We start from the raw sequence: 25087 nt of genomic DNA on the forward strand, positions 1-25087 counted from the left end.
TGTTTGCTTCTTTGTTAAGGTTAGTATGTCATACCAAAAATGACCTTATGTATGTCCCTGTCAACTTAGGCATGCGATAGACACCTTTGGGAAAGGTTTGCATACATACAACCAAACTTCGTCAAAAGCAGAATGTTATGGGTTACCCAATCCATAATACTATGATTTTTCTCTGATCCCTTCTTCATTAGGAATACACCTTTGAGCATCACTGTACTGTATTGACATAATCAGCAAAAAGACTAAATCATTCTAGCAAATTTCCTAACAAACCTTTTTATGCTTCATGTGATTTTCTCCATGGTGAAAAATGAAAGACTTAATCTCAAGATCTTCCTTTTTTCTCTTTTATCACCTTCCTGATTTTTCTGTTTTATTGGAATTTTTAGTGATCTCTGTTGACATTTTAAGAGCAAAAAATCTGAAATTTACTAAAAGACCACCTTATCTCTGTCATCAAAACAATTTTGTCTGAGAAACTTGCTTGCTAAACCCTAAACCAGCTCTCTGGAGTTACTTTTCTCACTCTTCCTGATACCACATGTGTAGAGAAGCAGCATTACCATTTTCTTGTTTTCTTTCTGATTCATACTAAGTATATCTGATCTCTGTTCTTTTAAACTTAGTTGGTTAAGTTTATACTTACTTTGAGCTCATTCATCTTCCTTCTGTTTTGTTTTCAGGAAGTATGGTTACATATCTGGTCAGCAGTTCTCATTTTCTTCCCCTGAATTTCATTCATCAAAAAACATCAAATAATTTTCAGATCTCCACTCCATTTGCAATTTCTTTCCTTACTATGTATAATCCTCCCAGTATCTTACGAAGTCCAGTTTAATTCTAATTCATCTTTGATAATGCCGTTTTTGAAAGTTATTTTCACAATACGTTCTTGAGGATGTCAGACTTCAAGATGCTCTTAACAATTTACTTTTTATTTTTCTATTTGTATTCTATTTCTATTTGTGTAGAGGCTCTTAGCCATCCTCAGCTTCAATTACAAAACTCATTTTAAGAACAAAACAGCCATACTGGTCCTATTGGCCAAGAGTCTGTCTGTCTCCAAGAGCAGCTGTAAATGAACAGCTAGAAGACCATAAGACAATTAAGTATTTATGATATAGTCTCCCGACCTCAAATTCTTGGAGATCTAACTCTGATTGATTCAAATAGAACCATACAAAGAAAGAGTTAGGATGTCAATTTTGGTCTTGAGCTTTTGAATCTTTCCGGTTTTAGGTCACACATATTTACAGATTGTATAAAAACTAAATAATGATCATATTCAGAATCTCTAATGTTCTCAGAATTTTGTTATACTCTACACAGATTTGTGTGAGTTCACTCAGTAAGTTAAAAACTCCCATTTCTTTGACTGTGTAATTAAAAGTAATATATAACATGCAGTTGTGTGTTTTAAATGTACAACAACTGGTTCCTACTGTCAGGAGGAAATGCCAGTGTTCTCTGGTACCATTTTGTTAAAATAATTGGAAAATGAACTAGGCAGAAAAGGGATGCATAATTATCACAGTGCCATTGAAACAGAAGATATAAATAATTCTCTAGCTTTGCCTTGTTGGAAAAGGATGAATATTCATCTGTGGTTAAATATTCAAGTATTCAAACAGTGTCTTTTCTGCATACTTACATTTGTAATATACATTCAGTCCTTAAACAGAGAAATATTGCTGTACATATTTATACTTAAATCTCTGACCAAAATATTCAGACGGGCATTCTGGCTTTTTGCTGGGTATTGTTCTGATTTTCTGATTCTAAAATTCTGATATTACACCTACTTTCATGCTACTTCTTCTGTCTCCTTTCCTAATTATTGACTAGTATTTTTTCCTCTAATGTTCAGCTCAGAAGTAAAAAGATACAAATCTTTTTTGAAAGGACTAATCATGAAGCTCTTGGAGAATGCAAACAGACTTTAACTGCTGAGAGTGCTTATATTGACTTATTAAAGTATCATGAAAGTGTGGCAAAAGCTACCATGCCCTTTTTTTGGGTTGGTTGTTTAGTGTATTTTTTAGGCTATGAACCAGAGTAAGAGAAATAAAAAGAAACAAGAATAGGGTCTTAAAATTTAGTTTTGGTTTACAAGTTGGTAAGGTATTAGTATTTGATAATAGTACTACTTTCATCCAGCATTCTCAAACAGCCATGAGCGATACTGCAGCACATTTTGTGGTGTAAATAGCTGAGATTCTCTCATTAAAGTGTATTACAAGAATGGAGAAATGGTACATAGTGAACCTTCCGCAGATCACATTCCAATACACGGTACTCTTGATCCAGTGCCTCTGACTTCTTTTGAGTCTGCAAGATGACAGCAGTCTAAACATAAGTTTGAAGGTTATGAATGCATCTTTTCATGTCCTCTGTTCTTATGATCTATGTTTTCTGCTTTATTTTTAGTTACCACCTCTTCTCGTTTACCCCAACTGTCTCCACTAAAATAAATCATACTAGTTGCATTTCTTTCCTTTCTCTTTTACTAATACAGTTTCTGCCAACCTTTCTTTTTTTACCCCCTTTTCTCTTTCTCATTCATTCTACTAACTTTGGCCTGAGTTTTCCCCTTTCTGTTTCCAATTCAGATTTTTTTTTCCTTTAACTTCTTTTATAGCTTTTTTTCCTTCAGTTATCAATTAGCAGTTGCCTATTACTATGCCATTATCCAGTGAATAGCACTTTTTATCTTCATCACCACAGTTATGTCTGTTTATTTCTACTGTCTTCCTGTGGTGTTTTTCAGTCCTCTTTTCTACAACTAAGTAGAAGATGTTTCTGTTTCTTTCCTGGAGGCCTGGAAATGAGAAACTATACTAAAATACTTCTTGTTGGCCTTCTTAGAGGTAGCAACACTGACAATTTCAAGATGTTACAAATCTTTAAATTTTCTTTGTCTAGCTAGAATTTAGATGCTTTTTGGTGATGACCTATTGATGAATAGGTTACCTCACTTTGGTACTTAGAAACAGGTTTTCAAGTAATATTTTGGAGAAATCATCCTGGATTTTAACCCCTGGGCAGTAAAATCTAGCAAATGCCTAAGCTGTTTAACAGGAAGAAAGTATTTGACTATTGACTATTATTGACTATTACCACATTGACTATTATTGACTATTATTGACTATTACCACATTACTAAAGATAATTATACTCTCTGTTGTCTAAACAGACAAAACAAACAATTTTGTAGTGTACTATGAATAAATGTTGCATACTTCATAGTTTCCATAATGACTTTTAGGTAGTCTTCCTATTTGGTTTCATAGAGCTGCCTGTTTTATTTAAGACACTTCATCAATCAGCCACTCTCTCCTAAGTGGAGGAAATCAGAAGTACTAAGAAGTACTAAGAAGTACTAAGTTCAGGGAATGTAGCAAGAATACAGTGAGGAAGATAGCATGTCCTGACTACATTGTCCTCTAAAAAAGGTGAAATTAGCACATATGGTTCTTCTAGTAATTGTGTACACTAGGGATATTTACAGCAGCTGGGCCTAATTATTTTGAATATTATTGCAGCTGTTACCTGCCCAACTCCTCCGCAGATCTCTAATGGAAGACTGGAAGGAACAAACCTGGACTGGGGATTTAGCATTAGTTATGTCTGCTCTCCAGGATATGAACTCTCTTTTCCTGCTGTTTTGACTTGTGTTGGGAATGGAACATGGAGTGGTGAAGTACCTCAGTGCTTGCGTAAGTATTTATTTTATGCTTCTGTATTTCGTTAATCAACTATATTGCTCTTTTTCCTCTTTAAAGTTTTCATTTTTTTTTTTCCTTTCCTTCCCCGAATCCCCCAATCCCTCTCCTATCAGTGGCTCCATTCATTTCAAACCTGGGATAAACACAATCTTTCTATATTTTCCAAAACTGTAACATAATTTGTAGATTAAACTGTAACATAATTTGTAAACTGTAACATAATTTGTAGATTGAAGAAGATGTAGGAATATCTGTAGATCCTTTATGAGCATATAGGAAGCCTTAAACACAAACACAAAAAATATTGCAGACAATGCATACAAAGGATCAAGATTGCATACAAAGGGTTAAGATTGAAAGGTAGTGTCTTATTTTCAGATCCAGCTACATATAGAATAGAGGAGGTTTCATTATAATCTCTCTTATTTGCTCATTACTCATCCTAATTTTTTCTCTGATATCAGAGCTTTTTTCTGTTGGTAATATTGACTTGGCCCCAGGGTGGTTCTTGATTCTGAGAGATATTCAATTGATTGCACTGAATAAAAAAGTTCTCTATTTATTTGTAAAATATCTATACCACTGAAACTATGTGATGGTCTTGAGCAAGGAGTCTAATTGAAAGAGGATAATTTCATCTTTGTGGCTTTATAGTTTCTGAAGTTTAATTTGAGATTGCTAAGTATCTGAGCTTGCCAAATGGCTTGGTAACGTTGCAAAACTCAGTTCCCCATTCTTTTACTATTTTCTGCATTGTTCATCTCTGTCTTTCAAAAATGTTCTCTGTTTTGGCTATATCCTACCACTATGAAAGCATATCATATAGGTGATATTTTCTTTTCCTCTTTTTCATGATGATATTTTCATATCATCAACAATGGTTGCTGATTGCTGCTGAAACAGTATGTGCTATAGCTGGAACATGGTGAAAGGCACTTCTTCTGGAAGAAAAAAAAAAAAACAACAAAAAGTTTATTGTTCAAGTTCTCTAGATGGAGCTCTTCTAGAGTCCACTATATTATGAACATCAAAGACTGTGTAAAATTATTTTCATCATTTTTTTCTTGATTGAAATATTGTGTCCTTACATTCACTTTTGGATATCATAAATTATTCATCATCTTTTAGGTTAAAATACTCAATACTACAATATGCTGTGACAAAGGGGCTCCACCTTTAAACTTTTTAAAAGGTATAGTTAGCACAGAACGCAGCTGCCTGGGAATTAAAGGCTGTTTCATCCAGAGATTGCATTAACTGAATGTTGTTGATGGGCAATGGTTACTCGTTGGCTTGCAAGAGAAAACAATTGGCAGCCAGTGCTTGTCAAAGAGCTTAGACTGGCTGCCATCTGGCAGAAATGAGAGGGAGCTGTTGAAAGTCATTTTCAATGAACAATTGTTAAGCAGTTCTTAACATCAGAAATTTAGTTTCCAGATTGGTTCCGTAGAGCCTGTAGCTGAAGACATGCAAGGTATAGTTATAACATTGAATAATTATTCAGAATGGAATATAGTCACATCTTTGAGTGTTTGTCATCTATGACACAGTAAATTTGTCTGCTTAATTATTCATATAGTAATTTCAGTAAAAGACTGTTGTTTTTATAAGCTTGGCAATATACGATTAAAAAAAAAAATAGGCCTAAGCCTGAAAATTCCAAACTACAGATATAACTTGTTAATCAGTTAATGTCTTTGAAGAATGAGACTTACCTCACAGCCCCAGTGCCAGAGCTACATGGTCCTATCACTGTCAAAGGCTCTCAGAGTCCACAGGAAAATATCTTCATTGGGAGTGGGAGCACTCACAGAACCTCCAGTTTGCTGAAACCATAAAACCATGATCTGTCAATCAGACAATGAAGTTCACTGTGTGGCACTATTCCAAATTCATGTATCTTTTCAGAATTTGGCCTATAATTCTGCAGACAGTCCCATTCCACTTAAAGCCATTAAGCAGTGTACATTTCTGGTATGTATAGATTACTTCCTTTTTCTTCAACAACTTATGTGTGCATGGATTTCCCATACAGTCAGTGTCTGCAGGAAGAGGAAGAGGGCAGAAGCATTTCATGTGAGCAGGTCCTTTGGGAAGCTTAAGGCATAGGTGATGAAGATTGAGATCTTAGAAATGTATTTTGAAGGTGATTGTTTTAAGAAATGTTATTTAAATGTTGTTTGTAGAAGATAAAGATAGAGCAGAAAATTCCACTGTTGCTACAACATGTCTTTTTAGAAATATGTGATTGCAAACATCTGTGTTAGTGTTTTCTTTTTTGGGGGGTATATTCCAGCATTTTGTGTTTGGTATGAAAGTAGACTCTACAATATTAGAATTCATGGTGTGTCAGAGAATAATGTGTCTGATGGCATAGGGTTTACCACAGCTGATTGCATTTCTTGAATCATTTTTTCAAAATCCTTCTTCTGACAGTAATCAATACTATGTACTGCAGAATAAGGCCAGTAAATTTGTCAGCAGTGCATTTGCTTAGTTATGCTATGCTATAGAAATAAGGACTCTTTAGGAAATAAAGTAAGAAGATAAATTTAAGAATATGTTCTCATTAGCCAAATTCATCCCACCTAACACCAGTTTATTAGTGTTTGACTTGCAGATTGCTGCTGAAATGCCTTTACTGTGTTTTATATTTTTTTGTTAACTGTACTGTCAAGTCTTCTACTTCCATACATACCAAATGTTATCTTTCAGTAAACAATGAGGAAGCAAGAATGTATGATTCCTAAAACATGTCTGAAAAATCCTTTAATCATACAAAAAATTTTGAGCACTGGCTAGGTGGGAGGAAGCAGGAGAAGATAGGATATTGACATGAAGGTTTGGTACACTCTCTGATTGCTGCCTATAGGAGGATTTGCAGATTTATGTGGTTTGGGACAGTGGTAAACTGTGGATATTTGGGCCTTAATAAAATACATTGTGTAACCTTGAGTGTCATTTTCAAGCTACTGTCCAAGCCCACAATGTAGGTATTCTGAACTGCTAGCAAAGCTACTGCAAACTGAAGCAGACTAAATATTGCCTATCGTCTATTCTCTCTTGGAATTCCTATTAAATGTTTCTGTATTTGACTTGTATTTAATAAAACAAATATAACATTCAGAGTAACTGCTTCACAGAGTTCAGGTAAATGTTACTTTTGTGTATTTTAGTAAATGACACATTCCACTTCTATCATATCTTTTCTCACAGCAAAATTTTGTGGTGACCCTGGAGTACCTGCTCAAGGGAAAAGAGAAGGCAAAAGCTTCATCTATCAGTCAGAAGTGTCTTTCAGCTGCAATCCTCCTTTTATTTTGGTTGGCTCTAGCACTAGGATTTGCCAAGCAGATGGCATGTGGAGTGGTTCTTCTCCTCGATGCATAGGTAAGGTTACACTCATATTATAGAAATTTATTGAAACACTTATTATTCCTTTTCCGGCTAAGTTAATCTAGGAGTTTTCAGCTATTTTGAATTATCCTGGTGGTGTTCTATACTCTTTGAGAATCAAGTCACTTTATATTAGTTTCTCCCATTGGCTTATTGCATTTTGTTGAAGAAGTTTGATTTTGTGGTACAATCATTTATTGCATTAAAATACTGTAATTTGTTTTGTCTTTAATATATTGTATTTTTTTAAGAACCTACTCGTACAGCATGTGAAAATCCAGGAGTCCCAAGGCATGGGTCACAAAACAACACATTTGGCTATCAGGTAGAATATACTTTTTAAAATGTTCTTTTAATTAACTTGCATACTAAAATATTTTTATACTACCTTAAAGTCTAGAAAGTTCTGATTTGAAGTCCAGAAAATGTTCACAATATGAAAGAGCTGGCTGCTGGAGTGTTGCTGTGTTTCCTTATTTCTAACTGTTGGATTACATAGGCCTTGTTTCCCTGTTAGCAATGTGCTACCTCAAACCCTGGTGATAAGAGTTCTGCTTGATTTCACCACGAAAGAGTTCAATATCTCCACACCAATATATAAGAATTCCCTATGGTTTATCAAGTATTTTTTTTCTCCTTAAAAGTGTTTATACAGTGTAACAAACTGCTAGTCTAGACATACTGTAAAAAACAGTGCGTTTTTGTTTTTGTTTTCTGTTTTTTTGTGGGTTTTTTGGTGTTTTTTGTTTGGTTCATTGGTTGGTTTGGTTTGGTTTGGTTTGGTGTGGGTGTTTTTGTTTGGTTTTTTTTGTTTGTTTGTGGGTGGTTTTTTTTTTGTTTTGGTTTTAGTTTTGTTTTTGTTTTTTCCTGACAACAATTCTTTTGTTACATTTAGAAAATATGTGACCATAAAAGAATTACAGGGTCAGAGAGGATGACAAGCACCTCTGGAGGGCTTCTACACCAATCCCTGCTTCTCAAAGCAAGATCAGCTACAGCAGGTTGATCAGGGCTGTATTCAGGTGGTTTTGAGTATTTCCAGGGATGGAGACTCCACAGCGTCTCTGGGAAACCTGTTCCGAGTTTTATCATCCTTACAGTGGAAAAGTTTTTCCTTATTCCTAAACAGAATTTCTGTGCCTATTTGTGCCTATTGTCTCTTGTGCTGTCACTGGGTGCCACTGAAAAATAGTTTCTCTTTATCGCCTTTCCTGTCCCCAGTAAATTTTAACACACACTAATAACATTTCCCTTGAAACTTTCTTTTGCAGTCTGAACAATCTCAGCCCTTTCAATCACTTCTTGTATTCCAGATGCTTTAGTCTCTTAATCACCTTTGTGGCCAATCACTGGACATAGTACAGTCTGTCCCTGTCTCTCTTGCACTGGTAAGCCCAGCACTGGGCCCAGCACCCACTTGTTTCTCACTAGTGCTGAGCAGAGGGAAAGAATCACCCTCCTGACCTGCTGGCAATTCTCTGTTTGCTACAGGCCAGGAGGATGTTGGTCACCTTTTCTACAAGGGAGTGTTCTGGCAAATGGTGTTTGTATATGCTTCTGTTAGAAGCAGAATTGTGAAACTGAAAATGCTTCTGAATTTCTGATCTTCTGAATCGCACAAAACAGTGATGTCAGTGAGATATTTTCATTGGTGAATGCTGTACAGATGAAAAAATGAGCCCTAAAATTTGCTAGAAGTCTGATAAGGCAGCTGGAAACAAACTAAAAAAAGCATATAACTATCATGCTACATCTGTATTGGGTGCCAGGGCTGAAAGCTCCGGACATGTGAAGAGGACTAGGCAGAAGAGTAAGCTAGCAGCTCCCAGGTTGTATATGATGCTGTGGGTAAGGTTAAGAGGGTAAGAGTTAAATAAAAACTGCAGATTCCCAGAAATGCAAGAAAGGGTTGTTTGAAATTTAAACAGATTTACAACATTAAATTAGTTTTTAAATTCAAAGATAGCAGCTAATGACTTTTCAAAGTTTCATGGCCAAAAATATATTTGGTTTGTCATTTTGGTGGCCTTTACACAGTACTCATTGTGCTTAGTGATTGTGTTAGCAATCTTTGGGTTTTCAGATTGTGCTAGATTGCAATCATATGTGAGTGGTAATACAATTATCTAGGTTTTCTCCAGAGAATGGAGTGCGGTTTCATGGCAAGAAAGAATATACAGGGGCAGTCCTTGGGCTAGCTTCCTTTGGGTATGGTACAGTATTAGGCTAGAGAGCAAGTCTTTATTCACCTGTGTAAGAAATGAATGATTGCAAAGACCATTTTCTACAATTTCATTGTCACAGTTTCTCTGGCATATTAATGAGTTTTCTGTCACTGAAGAGCCTAATGTAGACTTTTCTCATTTGTCACGTAGTTGTTGTAGTTGTGAATAAAAGTATCACTCACAGCTCACATGGAACTGTCAAAATACCAAGCAAAATGTCAGCTGATAAATAATTTTTAAAAGAAGTGTAATTGCTGGCAGAGTTTACAGCCTTGATCCCACAGATACAAGGTTAGTGCCTAGCAAACTTAAACTGTGTGAGCTATTGTCTCCTTACCTAGCAAGCAGCTTGTCCTCACACTCATACAGAGAATTTGGTTTCACACAGTAACTAAATGTCTGCCTACAACTTCTGGTTACTCCAAATATGACTGCTTAGTTAATACGGAACAGGGTAGGACTATCTTTCACACAGATGAAGCTGAGTTTAGCTCTTTATTAGGTGAAAATCACAGTGGAAATTATAAGTTCTAGACAAGTTATTGTCTGTAGATCCTGGAAATAAATATTACATTACTGTATATCCAATAACATTATGGCTTCTTTAAACCATGAACATATCATAAATTAGTTTATTTTATGCTATAATTAATATCCTGTATGAATGGGATAACAGTGACTTTTATTTCCATCTGTAGCAGAAAAGTAAAGAATTATTCCAAGTTATGCCACAATACTGAAGATGACATGCCTTTGATTTTTATTTTTTTTTTGTCTGATAGATCTATTGCCTATCATTTGAAAAAATAGTCCTAAAGAGCTTATGCAAAATTAAGCAAAATGTTTTGCAGTTGGAAAATGCATAACAAGGTGTTGTTACTGCTGAATACATAAGAAGATTTTCTGACTCAAACAAAAAATGTCCAAAGAAGGAAAAAAAGTACAGTCTGGGTTAATTGTTTTTTCTGGTGTGTTTGTCTTTTTTTAATTTATTATTTTTAAATCTCTTTAATACTTCACATTTAAACTAATACTAATATGGTCACTTAAGTGACTTAATTTTTAATATTAAAATTTATGTCTTTGTCTCATAAAAAAAATCAAGATATAGCCTGACACTAGAATTCAAGTCTTCACATGTGGAGCCCTGTTTTAAGTACTTTGCAAAAAAATGACAATACTTCCTCTTTTACCAGACTATATGACTGAGTGTCACTTGCTCTTCTCAATACTAATGTCAAGTTGTGAACTTCCACAGCACTTTATTTTTCTTGTTGTTGTTTCCCCCACTATTGATTATCTATTTTCCCATCTCATTGATTGCATTGAAAGTTCAGGCACATACAACATAATTCCAGGCTTGACTCAAAGGGTTATCAAAACCTAAATTCCTGGAACCTACACTAACAAAAGCACGAATATCACCATCTCACATTTGAATGTGTTTCAACTGTTAAATAGGAGCTGTGTTACAAAGAGGTAACAGACTTTTGCATATATTTTACTGTTTGGTATTGATTTCAGCAGGCAGAAATAGATCAGGTTCTTGTGTGGTCAAATAACATCAAAGTAACAGTTTTGTACTACTTCGATATCAGGCATGGCATGGAAATGAGTAGCATTACCTGCTTTAATTGTTATGAATATGTATTTGTAGGATACTTACCTTTCATCTGAGTATTCTTGGTTTGACAGATCTACCTTAACAGTGCATTACAATGAAGACAAAATGTCTTTAGAACTTAGTGGATCCTGACTTCATCTGTAATCTTGAAAAAAATTTCTCTCTTGAAAGAAACTGTGGTTTTGAAACATTTTTTCAGCTATATTACTGGTAGCATAGAAAATTGCTTATAGCACTTTTACCATAAGCTACTGTAACACAAGAGACTACTGAATTGAAGAAACAGTTTAGAATGGCTTATATCAATCAGTCATATACGTGATTTATTACTTCTTATACTTTTCTAGCATATGTTTTTGTAGAAATTCAGCTGTTTTCCGCTACATTAAAACCTGAAGGAAGCCAAAAGGCAGTCTGAATTTAGAAAGTAAAATAGTCACATTTAAATAGTAGTAGCCCTATGTTAGCTCTCAGGTTCTATTTTATGAAATTCCATATGAAACTTGATCTACAGATGTTGAGAGCAACCTTGCAAATAATCTCCTTCTGTGAATGTAATACTTATAAAAGCATTAGTGTTGATTGAATTGTAGGATGAAATTTCAAGAGAAATGCTGTACTACCACAGTATAGCTGTCTCTATTAGCACAGTTGGGATCATCACTGCATCAATGAAAATGTAATTTAAGCCTTATCAGATACCATGTAATTTTTCTGGTTCCTTCTGCTTCAGTCTAGTGTCAGTGGGGGATGTTAGTGTCAGAACCTGGAGTGATTAACTGACAGGAATGTGATTTTGACTCTTTCCCGCCCCCACTCCCCAGTCTCTGTCATTCTTGATTTACCTGGCATTTTATGTAATGTTTCTAACACAGTTTTACACCACTCACACTGCATCTCCACATTATATTTGAATCAAATGCACCTATATAAGGTGCATTTCACCTGTGTTAGATACTTGTTCTTTTTTACTCCTGAAACCTGATTCTGTTCAGGGCTGCATTTCTTTAAGAGACCATGGATAAAGTTCTTCACAGTACTGCAGTCTCTTGTGCTGAACCTGTGTTACATCTCACAGAATCATAGAATGTTAGGGATTGGAAGGGACCTCAAAGATCATCTAGGCCAATCCCTCTTCCAGAGCAGGAACACCTAGATGAGGTTACACAGGAAGGTGTCCAGGCGGGTTTTGAATGTCTCCAGAGTAGAAGACTCCACAACCTCCCTGGGCAGCCTATTCTAGTGTTCTGTTTCCCTTACTAAGAAGAAGTTTCTTCTCAAATTTAAGTGGAACCTCTTGTGTTCCAGTTTGAACCTATTACCCCTTGTCCTACCACTGGTTGTCACCAAGAAGAGCCTGGCTCCATCCTCATGACACTCACCCTTTATATATTTGTAAACATTAATGAGGTCACCCCTCAGTCTCCTCTTCTCCAAGCTAAAGAGACCAAGCTCCCTCAACTTTTCCTCATAAGAGAGATGCTCCACTCCCTTAATCATCTTTGTTGTCCTGCGCTGGACTCTCTCCAGCAGTTCCCTGTCCTTCTTGAACTGAGGGGTCCAGAACTGGACACAATATTCCAGATGCGGTCTCACCAGGTCAGAGTAGAGAGGCAGGAGAACCTCTCTCGACCTAATAACCACCCCTTTCTAATACACCCCAGGATGCCATTGGCGTTCCTGGCCACAAGGGCACAGTGCTGGCTTATGGTCATCCTGTTGTCCACCAGGACCCCACGTCCCTTTCCCCTACACTGTTATCTTATCTCTTATCATACTCACACCTGTAGTCTTTTTCACAGTATCCTGTGCCTCCAATTCTCAAGAACCTTTGCTATTGTTCCAGTGCCAGGCCTGTATTCTTCAGTATCACATCACACTATTGGTAAATAGCTTAGTCTGCACGTAATAGCTTATTGTTGAAACAAATTAGAAGGCCTCAAGACTGGGACCATAGCCGTCTGTATTGTAGCGCCACCTGCTGCCTCTGGCACAACAATATTGCAAAATAAACTCCAAAAGTAATTTGCATATTACTTTTTAAAGTCATTAGTATATTTAGTAATTACATATCATTGTAGGTTTTGTTTTAGGGGCAGGGCGCCTCATTTATTTGTTTATGTATTAATTATTTTGAATGGCATGGCAGCACTTCCAGAAACTTGTTAATTACTTGGGCAACTGTTGTATTTTTTGTGATGCTCTTGGCACTTACATATGTAAAGGTTGTATTTCCCTAACAAGGATAATACAGGTGTCATCCATTTCTTTTTTGAGGAAATAAGGAAAACAGTTTCGCCAGCAGTTACTCTTTTGGGTAGAAAAGTTGGTATTGCAATAGCTGGTTGCAATATAAACAGTGGTTTGTTTTGAGATTTCTTGGGGCGGGGGAGAGGGTGGGGGTGGGGGGAGGTTGTGTCTTTGGTGGTTTTGTTTGTTTGTTTCTTTTAAATTCTGGAATGCTAGCAGCTCAGCCTTTCCACTTACTTGGCAACTTGAGCCATTTCCTTACCTCACTGTTCTACCGCAAAATAACTGGTTTGATACTTAGGTAACAAACAAACAAAAAAAAACCCCAACAAACAAACAAACAAACAAACCAAAACCTGTGTATTTCTTGGTTCTTCTCTTTAGGTGAACAGTTTTCCTTCAATTTATCTGTCCAGCAGAAGACTCAGTTCATAATCCAGAGTCATTAATAGGCAGCTAAAGAAAAGAGATAAATTACAGAAAGTTAATAAAAAAAACATCTCCTTTCTTTTTTCACTGTTACACATAGAGTCCTGTAAGTGTAAAGACTTTGTGGACTTAATTTTCCAGCCCCTTCAACTAAAAAAGTATGAACTTTCTGCTCAGACCATTCCTGATGAGTAGAATCACAATATATTGAATTTTGCTAAATATACCGATTTTTTTTTTTTTTTTAATGTATTGACTTTTTATTCCTCTAAAGAGATTCTGTACAGTGACAAATTTATTTTAGGTAATATCCTGCTAAAAAAGTAGGAGAAAATTACAAGATTGCAGTTATCTGATTAATTAAGTATTGCCCATATTTAAATGTTTTTGAGCTAATATATGAAAAATAGTCACATTGTGAGAACTGTCAAACTCTGGAGACACTTTAAAAAAAAAAAAAGAGAACGTAACACATAAAATGTTAATTAAAAGTAAGTGAAGTAGTGTAGTTAAAGTTAAAGCCATACAGTATCTATTTCTGGAGTTGCTGTTGACTACTAGAGCTTGAATCTCTAACTTATTTACAGTTTAAAATGAGGCACCTGAGTGTAAGTGCCCAATTAACCTGCTTACCTCATTGACTTCCAGGATGTTCAGCTACTCCACATCACAAAACAATTATATTTTTTTTCTTAAATATTTTATATTCAGGAAGATCATAGAGTCAGCTTTGAAAGAATAATGTGGAAAGAAAATTGAATACTTATTCAGATATACATGAAGAAACTATATTTAACAGTTAAGCTGAGATTTGGTTTTGGTTGGATTTTTTTGTGAGAGTGTGGCAGAATGCACTCTCTCCCCCCTCTCTCCCCCTCCCTCCTTCAGTATGGAAGGAGTAGGCACATCTCCCTCTCTCTCTGCTACTTGAGGCTAACAGCTTCTTTTGTTTGGCCCCAGAGCACCCCGGCCAGGGCCATTAGGAGAAGGGAGTGCCGAGGGCCACTGAGCTGCTGGGCATCCACAGCCAGTGTGGGGGTGGAGGTGCAGAAAAGCATCTAGAATGCCTACAGTCAGATCTGATCAGCCAATATAAAAACAGGATTCTCGTCCAGACTCCACCCATTGTCGCGGGTCTCTCGGAGCACGAGCAAGATGCTGCTGCCGAGAGCCCCCCTTCCTGTGATGGAGACTCTGCTTGCCGTGCCGCCACGGGTGTGAGTAAAACCCTCACAGGATTGCGAGTATATATATATATATACTCCGTGCACATTTGCACGCTTACTTTTCGTGCTTAATACAAGCACGTGTACTTTCCGTGCACATTTGCACGTGTAACTTTCCGTGCTCAATACAAGCACGTGTATAAATTATTTCCTCACACAATCGCGAGTGTATTTTCCTCCCGTGCTTCCACATAAGCACATGTAGTATTCCGTGCACATTTACACGTGTAAGTAAATTAACCCTTGCAGGATTGCGAGTGTATTATAAATTTACCCTCGTGGAATCGTGAGTGTATTTTCCTCCCGTGCTTCCACATAAGCACGTGTAGTATTCCGTGCACAATTGCACGTGTAAATAAATTAACCTTCGCAGGATTCCGAGTGTATTATAAATTTACCCGCGCGGAATCGTGAGTGTACACTTTCCGTATTCACTACGAGTACGTGTATCTCTTTAAAAATAATCCCACACCGTGTTCAGGCAAGTGTGTATTCGTCTCGGACTCAGGGCCGGCTCCGGCATTGTTTTGAGTGAAGCCACGTGCATGCACACTGTGGACTGCCTGTTGTATTAGTTGCTGCCCCTTAATAATTTTCCTCAACTGATATCCGAACCTTTATTTAAGTCACTTTGGAGTGCTAAAACCCTGTTTCTCACCGGTTTAATAAAAGTTGTTTTGGACCCTGTTGTCCCTTAAGCTAACTTCGGGGTACCTCCGTGACAGAGAACAATTGTGAAATGGTCCTGGTTTTAGAAACATCATCAAAGTATTGTCTTCCTTGATAGCTAAAGATTAAATAGAACAGGTGTTACTTCCATAGCTGTGAATGGACATTGCTTTGACAGAGGCAGATTACTGAAATTAACAAATCCTTTATACGACTAGTACTTGTTTTAAAGTAATTTATTAGTGGTGGTTGTTTTAACTAAGATCTTTACTGCACAAAAAAAGTACTTCTGTTTCTGCTTGGTGAAACTTCTAAAACTTAGTATTTTGCCACTTCATACTTAATTGTGAAAATGATTTAGTGTATTTTCTTCAAAAGCTTTTAAAAGTAATTACATAGTTCAGTGAGCACAGTAAAGAGGTAAAAAAGGAGAGTTCAGTTTTAAATTATGTACTGTATTGAAGAACTACTATTCATAGTTCATAGGTTATTATTAAATTTCATTCTGATGAGAAACTTGAGCTGAAATGGAATAGTACTATAAAGTTTCAAATGACCAGTTGTAGCAGAGAAATGCTGTATCCCAGGACTAAGCTATTGTTGAGGAATTCACTTTTTTCCTTTGAATATCAATTTGAATCAAGTGTTATACATTTATACAAAATAAGGAAAAGAAAAAAACAAATCAAACCAAGCAAACAAAAACCTAACCAAAACCAAACAGCAACAACAACCAACAAAAAAAAAAAAAAAGTAAACAAAACAAACCACAAAAACAGATCCATAAATGTGCTGTCACAGACAGTTCTAAGTTTTCAATTTATTGATTAAACATGAGTTGATAAATACAGTTCAGTGTAGAAGAGTAGATGTGATCTATGCACCTTAATATTTGAGTTAATGACACACTGCATGTAATAAACTACTCTCTGAGTGATATATTTGTAACATAATTTCCCTGCTTTTGATGGAAATGGAATTATTTGCATTTTCATCAATGTCACCAGGACTGGACATGCTGAACAAGTTATTCCATGTTATGTTTGTGCAGAAACTGTTATTGACTAAAGAATTCTATTTTATTTTTTATGCAACACATACCCATAATAAGAATAATAATTAAAAATTAATCTCAGATGAATTGCTATTGTAAATTTTGATGTACCTGCGTTCCAATTTCTATTATCTGTGTGGTATAAAGAACAATTCTTTTTTTAGCTCTTGTCATCAAAAGACAAAATTAAAATATTATGAAGCAGTATAGTTTCTGAAACATAAGACAAAGTTGTTGACCAGGTCTTGTATAATGTAACGAAATATTTCTCATTATAATTTGTGAATTCATCCAGCATTCCACAAAAAGGGGATCTAGTTCAGGAAAGGTCCAGCAGAATCTATTACACATTTAAACTCTGTGACCTCTCTGGTTTGCTGCAAGATTGCCTGACTGGCTCCTCCTTGGTCCAGAGCTAGAAAGTCACAATAAGCTTGGTTTCCAAACTCACAGTGCCCTAACTGTTCTGAGCCCAAACCAATATACCAGGAAGACCACAGAAGACAAGATTTAGATTGTCTTCCATGGAGGACTTCAAAAGAAAATATACTTATATTTCCTCATAAAAATATTACTGTGTTTTCTACTTTTCAACAGGTAGGAAATGTTGTTCAATTTCAATGTAAAAAAGGACACCTTCTGCATGGTTCAACAACAAGAACTTGCCTTCCTGATCTTACATGGAGTGGAATCCAGCCGGAATGTATACGTAAGTAAATCATAGATTTTTGATCTATCTTTTCTTTTTTTTTTTTCTTTTTTTTTTTTTTTTTTTTATCTAGGCTATTTAATTACAGGAATATTTTTATAAAGTTAACTTCATTGATATAGTTTTATTAACTTAGAGTTAATAAAAATTTGCATTGCTAGCTTCCAGCAGCAAGAATTGTGATTTTGTGTGATTTTTTCTATGAACGGCTGTAGAATTAAAAGAAACACAATGCAAAATAATGAGATTTATATACATCTCTTCGTCCAGAGAGATGCTGAAATTAGTTTCTATCTAAGAGGTAGCAACCCTTCCAATGAAGACAGTGAAAGAGTTGGGAGGAGATGGTTAGAATAGGATATGGAGGAAAACTCTGCACAACCCTAACTTGTACTGGAGTAGATAGTTACAATCAGTTGTAGTGAAGTGTTTGAGGTGTTTCCCATCTAAGGAGTCAGGGTATTTTAAGAAGAGCGGGAAAAGGGTTTGTAATTTGAATTTTTTGAATCTGAAATTGGGTGATATTCTTACTTGCTACAGGAAGTAGCATTTAATTTCTCAGATCTTTAACACTTTGGTAAATAGTGTTAATATACTGAAGGTATAACATAATGGTTAATCTTTGTAGTTTTTCAGCTAGCCAGCTGTATTTTTCTGGAAATAGTCTTACCTCATAAGGTCTGACCTTATAGAATCACTCTGGTGTTTGAAGTGAATTTCCACAGAAGAAAACTATTTTAATGTTTCAGTTGGTGCTAGCGTTCCCCCTAAGCAAGCAGCAAATCACTAGCTTAGTGTGTTGAAAGGTGAGCTCTGCTCTTGGATGTATGCTGTTTTTGAGATAACACAAGACTCCCAGATTCTTGTTGTTAAAGATATAAAACACTTTCATGAGATTAGAAACTAATTAATTTTTCTGCCTGATATTTAAAACTTGCCTCACAATTTTTCTTTGACCTTTCATAGTGTGTTCCAAATGATCCATTTATTTACTGCTACTCAATGCTACCCATGATTGCTTTTAACTGTGATAACATGCACTGTTTATGTTCACATATGCACACAATTAATTTTGGTTGTGCAAGTGCATTTAAGTTGGCTTTTGGTCCCATTAAATTGAAAGGTCCATTTTCAAGAGTGTATTTACAGGATCAGGATAGTAATTTATAGACTATGTAGTAATTTTTAATGTGAATCATAATATATTAATATATGTATTGATGCCTTTTTCTTCATAAGTTACCTGTCAGAATGGGTAGAGATTATTTTTCCAGAACTATTGTCACCATTTTGACTGAAGGATATTTTCTCTTTTCGTTCTAGCTCACAGCTGCAAACAGCCAGAAACACCAACTCATGCTAATGTTGCAGGAATGGATCTTCCCTCACTTGGTTATACACTGATTTACACTTGTCAGCCAGGCTTCTTCCTGGCAGGAGGATCAGAGCATAGAGCCTGTAGGTCTGATGGCACATGGACTGGGAAGGTTCCAGTTTGTGAAGGTAACTTCTGTTTCCCACTGTATCTCTCATCGATCATATTTCAGTGATGTTCTTATAGTCTAATCAGTTAAGGGAGAATGGCAAGGACAACAAGGAAGGAGAATATCTAAGAGGATAATTCTAATCCTTTGCCAGTTGTGTTTAACGGGACATGTGTTTTTGTGTACTTGACTTTAATTTGCATGCTGAGAGGTGTCAATTCCAAATAGAACTTTAGAGGCCAAATACTTGAGTAACACCTGCTTTTAGACTTCTGTCAGAGTCAGGTGTGGACTACATTCTCATAAACACAGTGGAATAACAATCCTGATGCTTTCATGCATACATACTAAATTTAGATCAGGATAATTTTATTTACAGAGACTGTATCAACTGCAAGACAACTATGACAGTTTCAGTACTACCATGATATAGTTGCCATCACAGAAATATGGTGGGATGACTTGCACAACTAAAGTGCTGCTATAGATGGCTATAAACTCTTCAGAAGGGATATGCAAAGAAGGAGAGATGGTGGGTTAGTCCTGTATGTTAGTGAGTGGTTTCACTGTCTAGAGCTTGATAATGTGTTGATAGGCTCAAGTGTTTATGGGTAAAAATCAGGGGAAGGTCAAAAAGTCAAATATCATTGTGGGCATCTGTTCTAGAACACCCAACCAGGATGAAGAGGCACACAAAATATTCTATAGGCAGAAAGGAGAAGTCTCACAATTGCTAGCCTTTGTTCTTATGGGGGACTTCAGCTTACTGACAGTACAGAGAGCTTTGGCTGGAACTCAGTAATAAAGGGAGAATTTATGGTCTTTGGAAGTAGCGGGAGGCAACTCAGGAGGACTACAAGCATGTTGTGAGGTTATGCAGGGAGAAAATTAAAAGGGCTAAAGCCCAGCTAAAATTTAATGGAGCTACTGCCATAAATAGACTTTTTTTTTTTTTTTTTTTTTTTTTCTGTAAATACATCAGCAACAAAAGGAGGCCTAAGGAGAGTCTTCATCCTTTATTGGATGTGGGAGGAGACACAGTGACAACAATGAGGAAAAGGCTGAGGTGCTTAATGCCTTTTTGTTTCTGTCTTCAATAGTAAGACCAGTTGTGCTCCAGGCACACAGCCCCCTGAATCAGAAGACAGGGAGGAGAGCAGTTTGAAGCCCTCATAATTCAAGGGGAAATGGCTAGTGACCTGCTACACCTCTTAGACACACACGAGTCTATGGGGCTAGTTGGAATCCACCCAAGGGTATGGAGGGAGCTGGAGGAAGTGCTCACCAAGCCACTTTCCATTATTTATCATCAATCCTGGCTAATCAGGGAGGCCACAGTTGACTGGAGATTAGCGAATATGATGCCCATCTACAAGAAGGGCTGGAAGGAGAATCTGGGAAATTACAGGCCTGTCTGTCTGACCTTGGTGCTGGGGAGAGTTATGGATCAGATTATCTTGACTGTCATCATGCAGCATGTATGGGACATAGTATCAAGCTCAGTCAGCCTGGGTTTATGAAAGGCAGGTTCTGCTTGACCAACCTGATCTCCTTCTATGAGAAAGTGACTCACTTAGTGGATGAGGTAAAGGCTGTGGATACCTAGGGAAAGCCTACCTAGACTTCAGTGAAGACTTTGACACTATTTCCTGCAACATTCTCCTGGAGAAACTGGCTGTTCAGGGCCTGGACAGGCATACTCTTTGCTGGGTAAAAACTGGCTGGATGCCCAAGTCCAAAGAGAGGTAGTGAAAGGAGTTAAACTCACTTGGAGGCTGTCAGAAATGACATTCTGCAGGGCTCAGTATTTGGGCCAGTTCTATTTGTTGTCCTTAACAATCATCTGTATGAGGGGATCAAGTGCATCTTCAGTAAATTTGCAGATGACACCAAATTGGGTGAGAGTGTTCATCTACTTGAGTGTAGAAAGGTTCTACAAAGGGATCTGGACAGGCTGGATCAATGGGCTGAGGCCAGTTGTACGGGGTTCAACCAGGCTGCCTGGTCCTGCACTTGGGTTACAAAGACTCCATGCAACCTTAGAGGCTCGGGGAATAGTGGCCGGAAAGCTACCTTGCGGGAAAAAGACCTGGGGGTATTGTCAGACAGACAGCAAAATATGAGCCAGCAGTGTGCCCAGATGGTCGAGAAGGCCAACAGCATCCTGGCTTGTATCAGAAACAGCATGTCCATCAGGATTAGGGAAATGATTTTCCTCCTGTACTTGGCACTGATGAGGCTGCACCTTGAATCCTGTGTTGAGTTTTTGGCTCCTCACTACACGAAAGATATTAAGGTCCTCGAGTGAGTTCAGAGAAGGGTAACAAAGCCGATGAAGGGTCTGGAGCACAAGTCTTATGAGGAGCAGCTGAGGGAACTAGGGCTGTTTAGCCTGGAGAAAAGGAGGCTTCAGGGAGACATTGGTCACTACTACTACCTGAAAGGAGGTTGTAGTGAGGTTGGTTTCTCAGGTAACAAGTGACAGGATGAGAGGAAGTGGCCTCAAGTTGGGTCAGAGGAGGTTTAGATTGGATATTAGGAAAACTTCTTCACATAAAGGGTTGTCAGGCATTGGAACAGGCTTCCAAGGAAAGTGGTTGACTCAATATCTCTGAAGGTGTTCAAAAGATGCACAGATGAGGTTCTTAGGGACACGGTTTAGAGGTGAACTTGGAAGTGGTAGGTTAACAGTTCAACTCCATGATCTTAAAGGTTGTTTCCAACCTATACACAATTCTGTGATTCTGTGACTCCATTCTAATATTGGAGATGCCTAAATTCCAAGTAGATGTCCAAATCCCTGTACTGAATCAATCCATGGGGTTTAATGAGATTTTATATTTGTATGTACACAGCAATATACTTCTTGCGAACAAAATGTATCTACCTATTCTCGATGTTCCAACATAGTATTTTGTATCTAATTTTTACTACATATGTTATCATGGCAGGGTATGAAAAACCTCATGGCAGAATCATGGTGATAATGGTGTCTTTCATGCGAGATGGCAGAGCGGTGGATGTGGTCTACCTTGACTTCAGTAAAGCATTTGACACAGTCTCCCACAGCATCCTTACAGCTAAACTGAAGGAGTGAGGTCTGGACGTTGGGTAGTGAGGTGAACTGTGAACTGGCTGAAGGGAAGAAGCCAGAGAGTCGCAGTCAATGGGGTGGAGTCTAGTTGGAGGCCTTTATCTCATGGAGTGCCTCAAGGGTCAGTACTGGGGCTTGTATTATTCAATATATTAATCAACTATTTGGTTAAGGGAATAGAGTGCACTATCAGCGAGTTTGCTGATGACACCAAGCTGGGAGGAGTGGCTGACATGCCAGAAGGCTGTGCTGCCATCCAGCGAGACCTGGACAGGCTGGAGAGCTGAGCGGGAAAAAATTTAATGAAATACAACAAGGAAAAGTGTAGAGTATTGCATCTGGGTAGGAACAACCCCAGGTTCCAGTATAAGTTGGGGAATGACCTATTAGAGAGCAGGATAGGGGAAAGGGACCTGGGGGTCCTGGTGGACAACAGGATGACCATGAGCCAGCACTGTGCCCTTGTGGCCAGGAATGCCAATGGCATCCTGGGAACTACTAGAAGGGGGGTGGTTAGTAGGTCGAGAGAAGTTCTCCTTCCCCTCTACTCCGCCCTGGTGAGACCACACCTGGAATATTGTGTCCAGTTCTGGGACTCTCAGTTCCAGAAGGACAGGGAACTGCTGGAGAGAGTCCAGCGCAGGACAACAAAGATGATTAAGGGAGTGGAGCATCTCCCTTATGAGGAAAGGCTGAGGGAGCTGGGTCTCTTTAGCTTGGAGAAGAGGAGACTGAGGGGTGACCTCATTAATGTTTACAAATATATAAAGGGTGAGTGTCACGAGGATGGAGCCAGGCTCTTCTTGGTGACAACTAATGGTAGGACAAGAGGGAATGGGTTCAAACTGGAACACAAGAGGTTCCACTTAAATTTGAGAAGAAACTTCTTCACAGTAAGGGTAACAGAACACTGGAACAGGCTGCCCAAGGGGGTTGTGGAGTCTCCTTCTCTGGAGACATTCAAAACCCGCCTGGACACATTCCTGTGTAGCCTCATCTAAGTGTTCCTGTTCCGGCAGGGGGATTGGACTAGATGATCTTTTGAGGTCACTTCTAATCCCTAACATTCTGTGATTCTGTGATTCTGAGATAAATCCTCAAGAATAGAAAATATTTGGAATTATGTTTCCTGAATAATTAAACCACCTTTCAGATTGCTGGTACCCAGGCCTCTTTCAGAGACATTCAAAGGCTATATAACCAAACACTGCTACTTGGAAGAGAAGTAGGAAATTAATATTTTGTATTAATAAAAACAAGTGTCCTGGAATTACATGCCAGGCAAATGTTGGGGGAAAAGAGAGCAGACCCTCGGGAAAATAGTAGAAAGCAAGCTGCTAGAAAGCTCATGACTTGTTCAGTACTCAGGAAGTGCTATGGAAGGCCAAATGTGATTGTATTTTGATCCAAGAATTTTCTGCTTATGATATTAGTATTAGCTGTCCTTTCTGACAGTAAAGAACCTTTTTGAGAATTTTTTTTTTTAATTATTTGATGGTACCTACAACTGTATCTACCTTGGCATATAACTTAGTTTCCCAGTGCCCTGATAAAATGTTACAGAAATGCAAAGCTTTTAAGATCAGAGTTCTCACTTCTTGCTCTTTAGCATTAGAGAAGAATGAACAACATATTGCAAAGTATTAATTCTAATTAGACAAAGTAAAATATCTTCTAAATTTTTTCAGTCTTATGTGTTACAAATAAGTGAAACATTTACCTCTTATGGAAGACAGAAGAGCACCAGGTCAGGTTGTTCACCTGTGATTGTGAAATTTGCAAAAATAGCTTGGAAATGGATGAAAAGGAATAAAACATTTGCAGTTGAGAGCTCTAAAAGGATCTGTAGGGGAATTCAACCAGAATTTGGTCCTTTAAATACAAAACTGCAATCTTGAAAGTCCTACTCAACAAATATCTGGATTTGGAAACTTGAACTCCATAGATAGCTTTAGTTTTAGGTTTGTATTTAAATTTTTTATGTTAATTTTACCTTGCATTTAAAATTTCAGTTCTGTACTTGACTAGAAATTTATCTACCTTGACAACATTGCTTGACTTGGCAGCTTTTTATACTAAAGCCCTTTGGAAAGTATGATCTATATATTTCTAACCTGATCTTGATGTAGTCAAAAAGCATAGGATGTTGAAATACACCCTTCATGTTAACCATGTTCAGTGAAGTTCAGTAAGTTTCTTTTCAGACAGAGAGGAAATAGAGATTAGTAACAGGCCATGAGAACTTTAGGCTTGAATTCCAACCCCTGCCCTTGTTTCTTGCCAGTTTTAATCAGAATATCAAGAGCAAGCCTTCTGTAATAAGGTAAAAATTGCTCTCAAGAAAAATATTCTCAGTGCTTCTTGCTAAACTTTCCTTTCTATGCAGAAAAATACTCCACTCAGAGAGAAAGAAGTTTCTTTTCTCTTCTTTTTTTTTTTTTTTTTTTTTGTTAGAGTATAAATCAGAGAGGAAAGTCCTAGGTTCAAAGACAATTCCAAAATACAAAACACAAAATACAAAATATTGGAGCAGGGAATGGAACTTAGTATTGCATGAGAGTATTCTACATTAGGAGACAGCATTGTGTGTCTTCTTTATAGCCCAGTGAATGTGAGTTAGTTTCTGCAAAATAAAATAGCTTTAGTTGCAGGAAATGACACTGTCCCATTGCATTTAGTTCATCATCTTCAGCAGTGGGAGAGTTACTGCTCTGAGCAGAGAAGAAATTAAATTCTCAAACTTCCAGTGTTCAAATCACCTGAGCAGCTGGAGATACTGTGAACAACATCATTTGTTGCTTTCTTTTTGTTACTTATCTGTTTTTTAAAGAAACAATGACCTTAGCCATTGTTATGAGATTAAGTATGTATCTTCAGGTTCTCAGTCTTGAACACAAGATGTCTCACTCAGTACTGTTGAAGATAATTAAGTCCTGGAGAGAGATGCAAATTATAACACTTTTGTTATGTATATCTTAACTGTTTGGTTTTACATTGTTTCCAGTCAAAGCACTATTCATATTGCTATTTTATGTGGATCCTGATTTGAATGGCATAACTTGCCTTAATTGACATATTGAAAGACATCTCACATATTATATGAACAGTCAAGGACTGTGAATTCTGAAATCTGGATTCTGAAGTGAAAGCTTACACTGTCTGAGTATTTCAAAAGATTTGGTAGCATTCAGGTAACCAACTT

General features: G+C 37.3%; 1 protein-coding gene across 3 annotated transcripts in view; it reads left to right on the forward strand.

Annotated features, from left to right (window-relative positions):
- The window catches only part of CSMD3 (CUB and Sushi multiple domains 3), a gene marked incomplete at its 5' end in the record, with an annotated part of 620447 nt that overhangs the window by 581695 nt on the left and 13665 nt on the right, over positions 1-25087 (forward strand). For all 3 annotated transcript variants that reach the window (XM_080338547.1, XM_080338548.1, XM_080338549.1), the window contains 5 exons: positions 3543-3716; positions 6942-7115; positions 7373-7446; positions 17196-17307; positions 18631-18810. In XM_080338547.1, the coding sequence (XP_080194673.1) occupies positions 3543-3716; positions 6942-7115; positions 7373-7446; positions 17196-17307; positions 18631-18810 (714 nt within the window). The remainder of the gene's footprint in view (positions 1-3542; positions 3717-6941; positions 7116-7372; positions 7447-17195; positions 17308-18630; positions 18811-25087) is intronic.

The sequence above is a fragment of the Nesoenas mayeri genome, assembly GCF_963082525.1.
Source record: "Nesoenas mayeri genome assembly, chromosome: 2".
Taxonomy (NCBI): Eukaryota; Metazoa; Chordata; class Aves; order Columbiformes; family Columbidae; genus Nesoenas; species Nesoenas mayeri.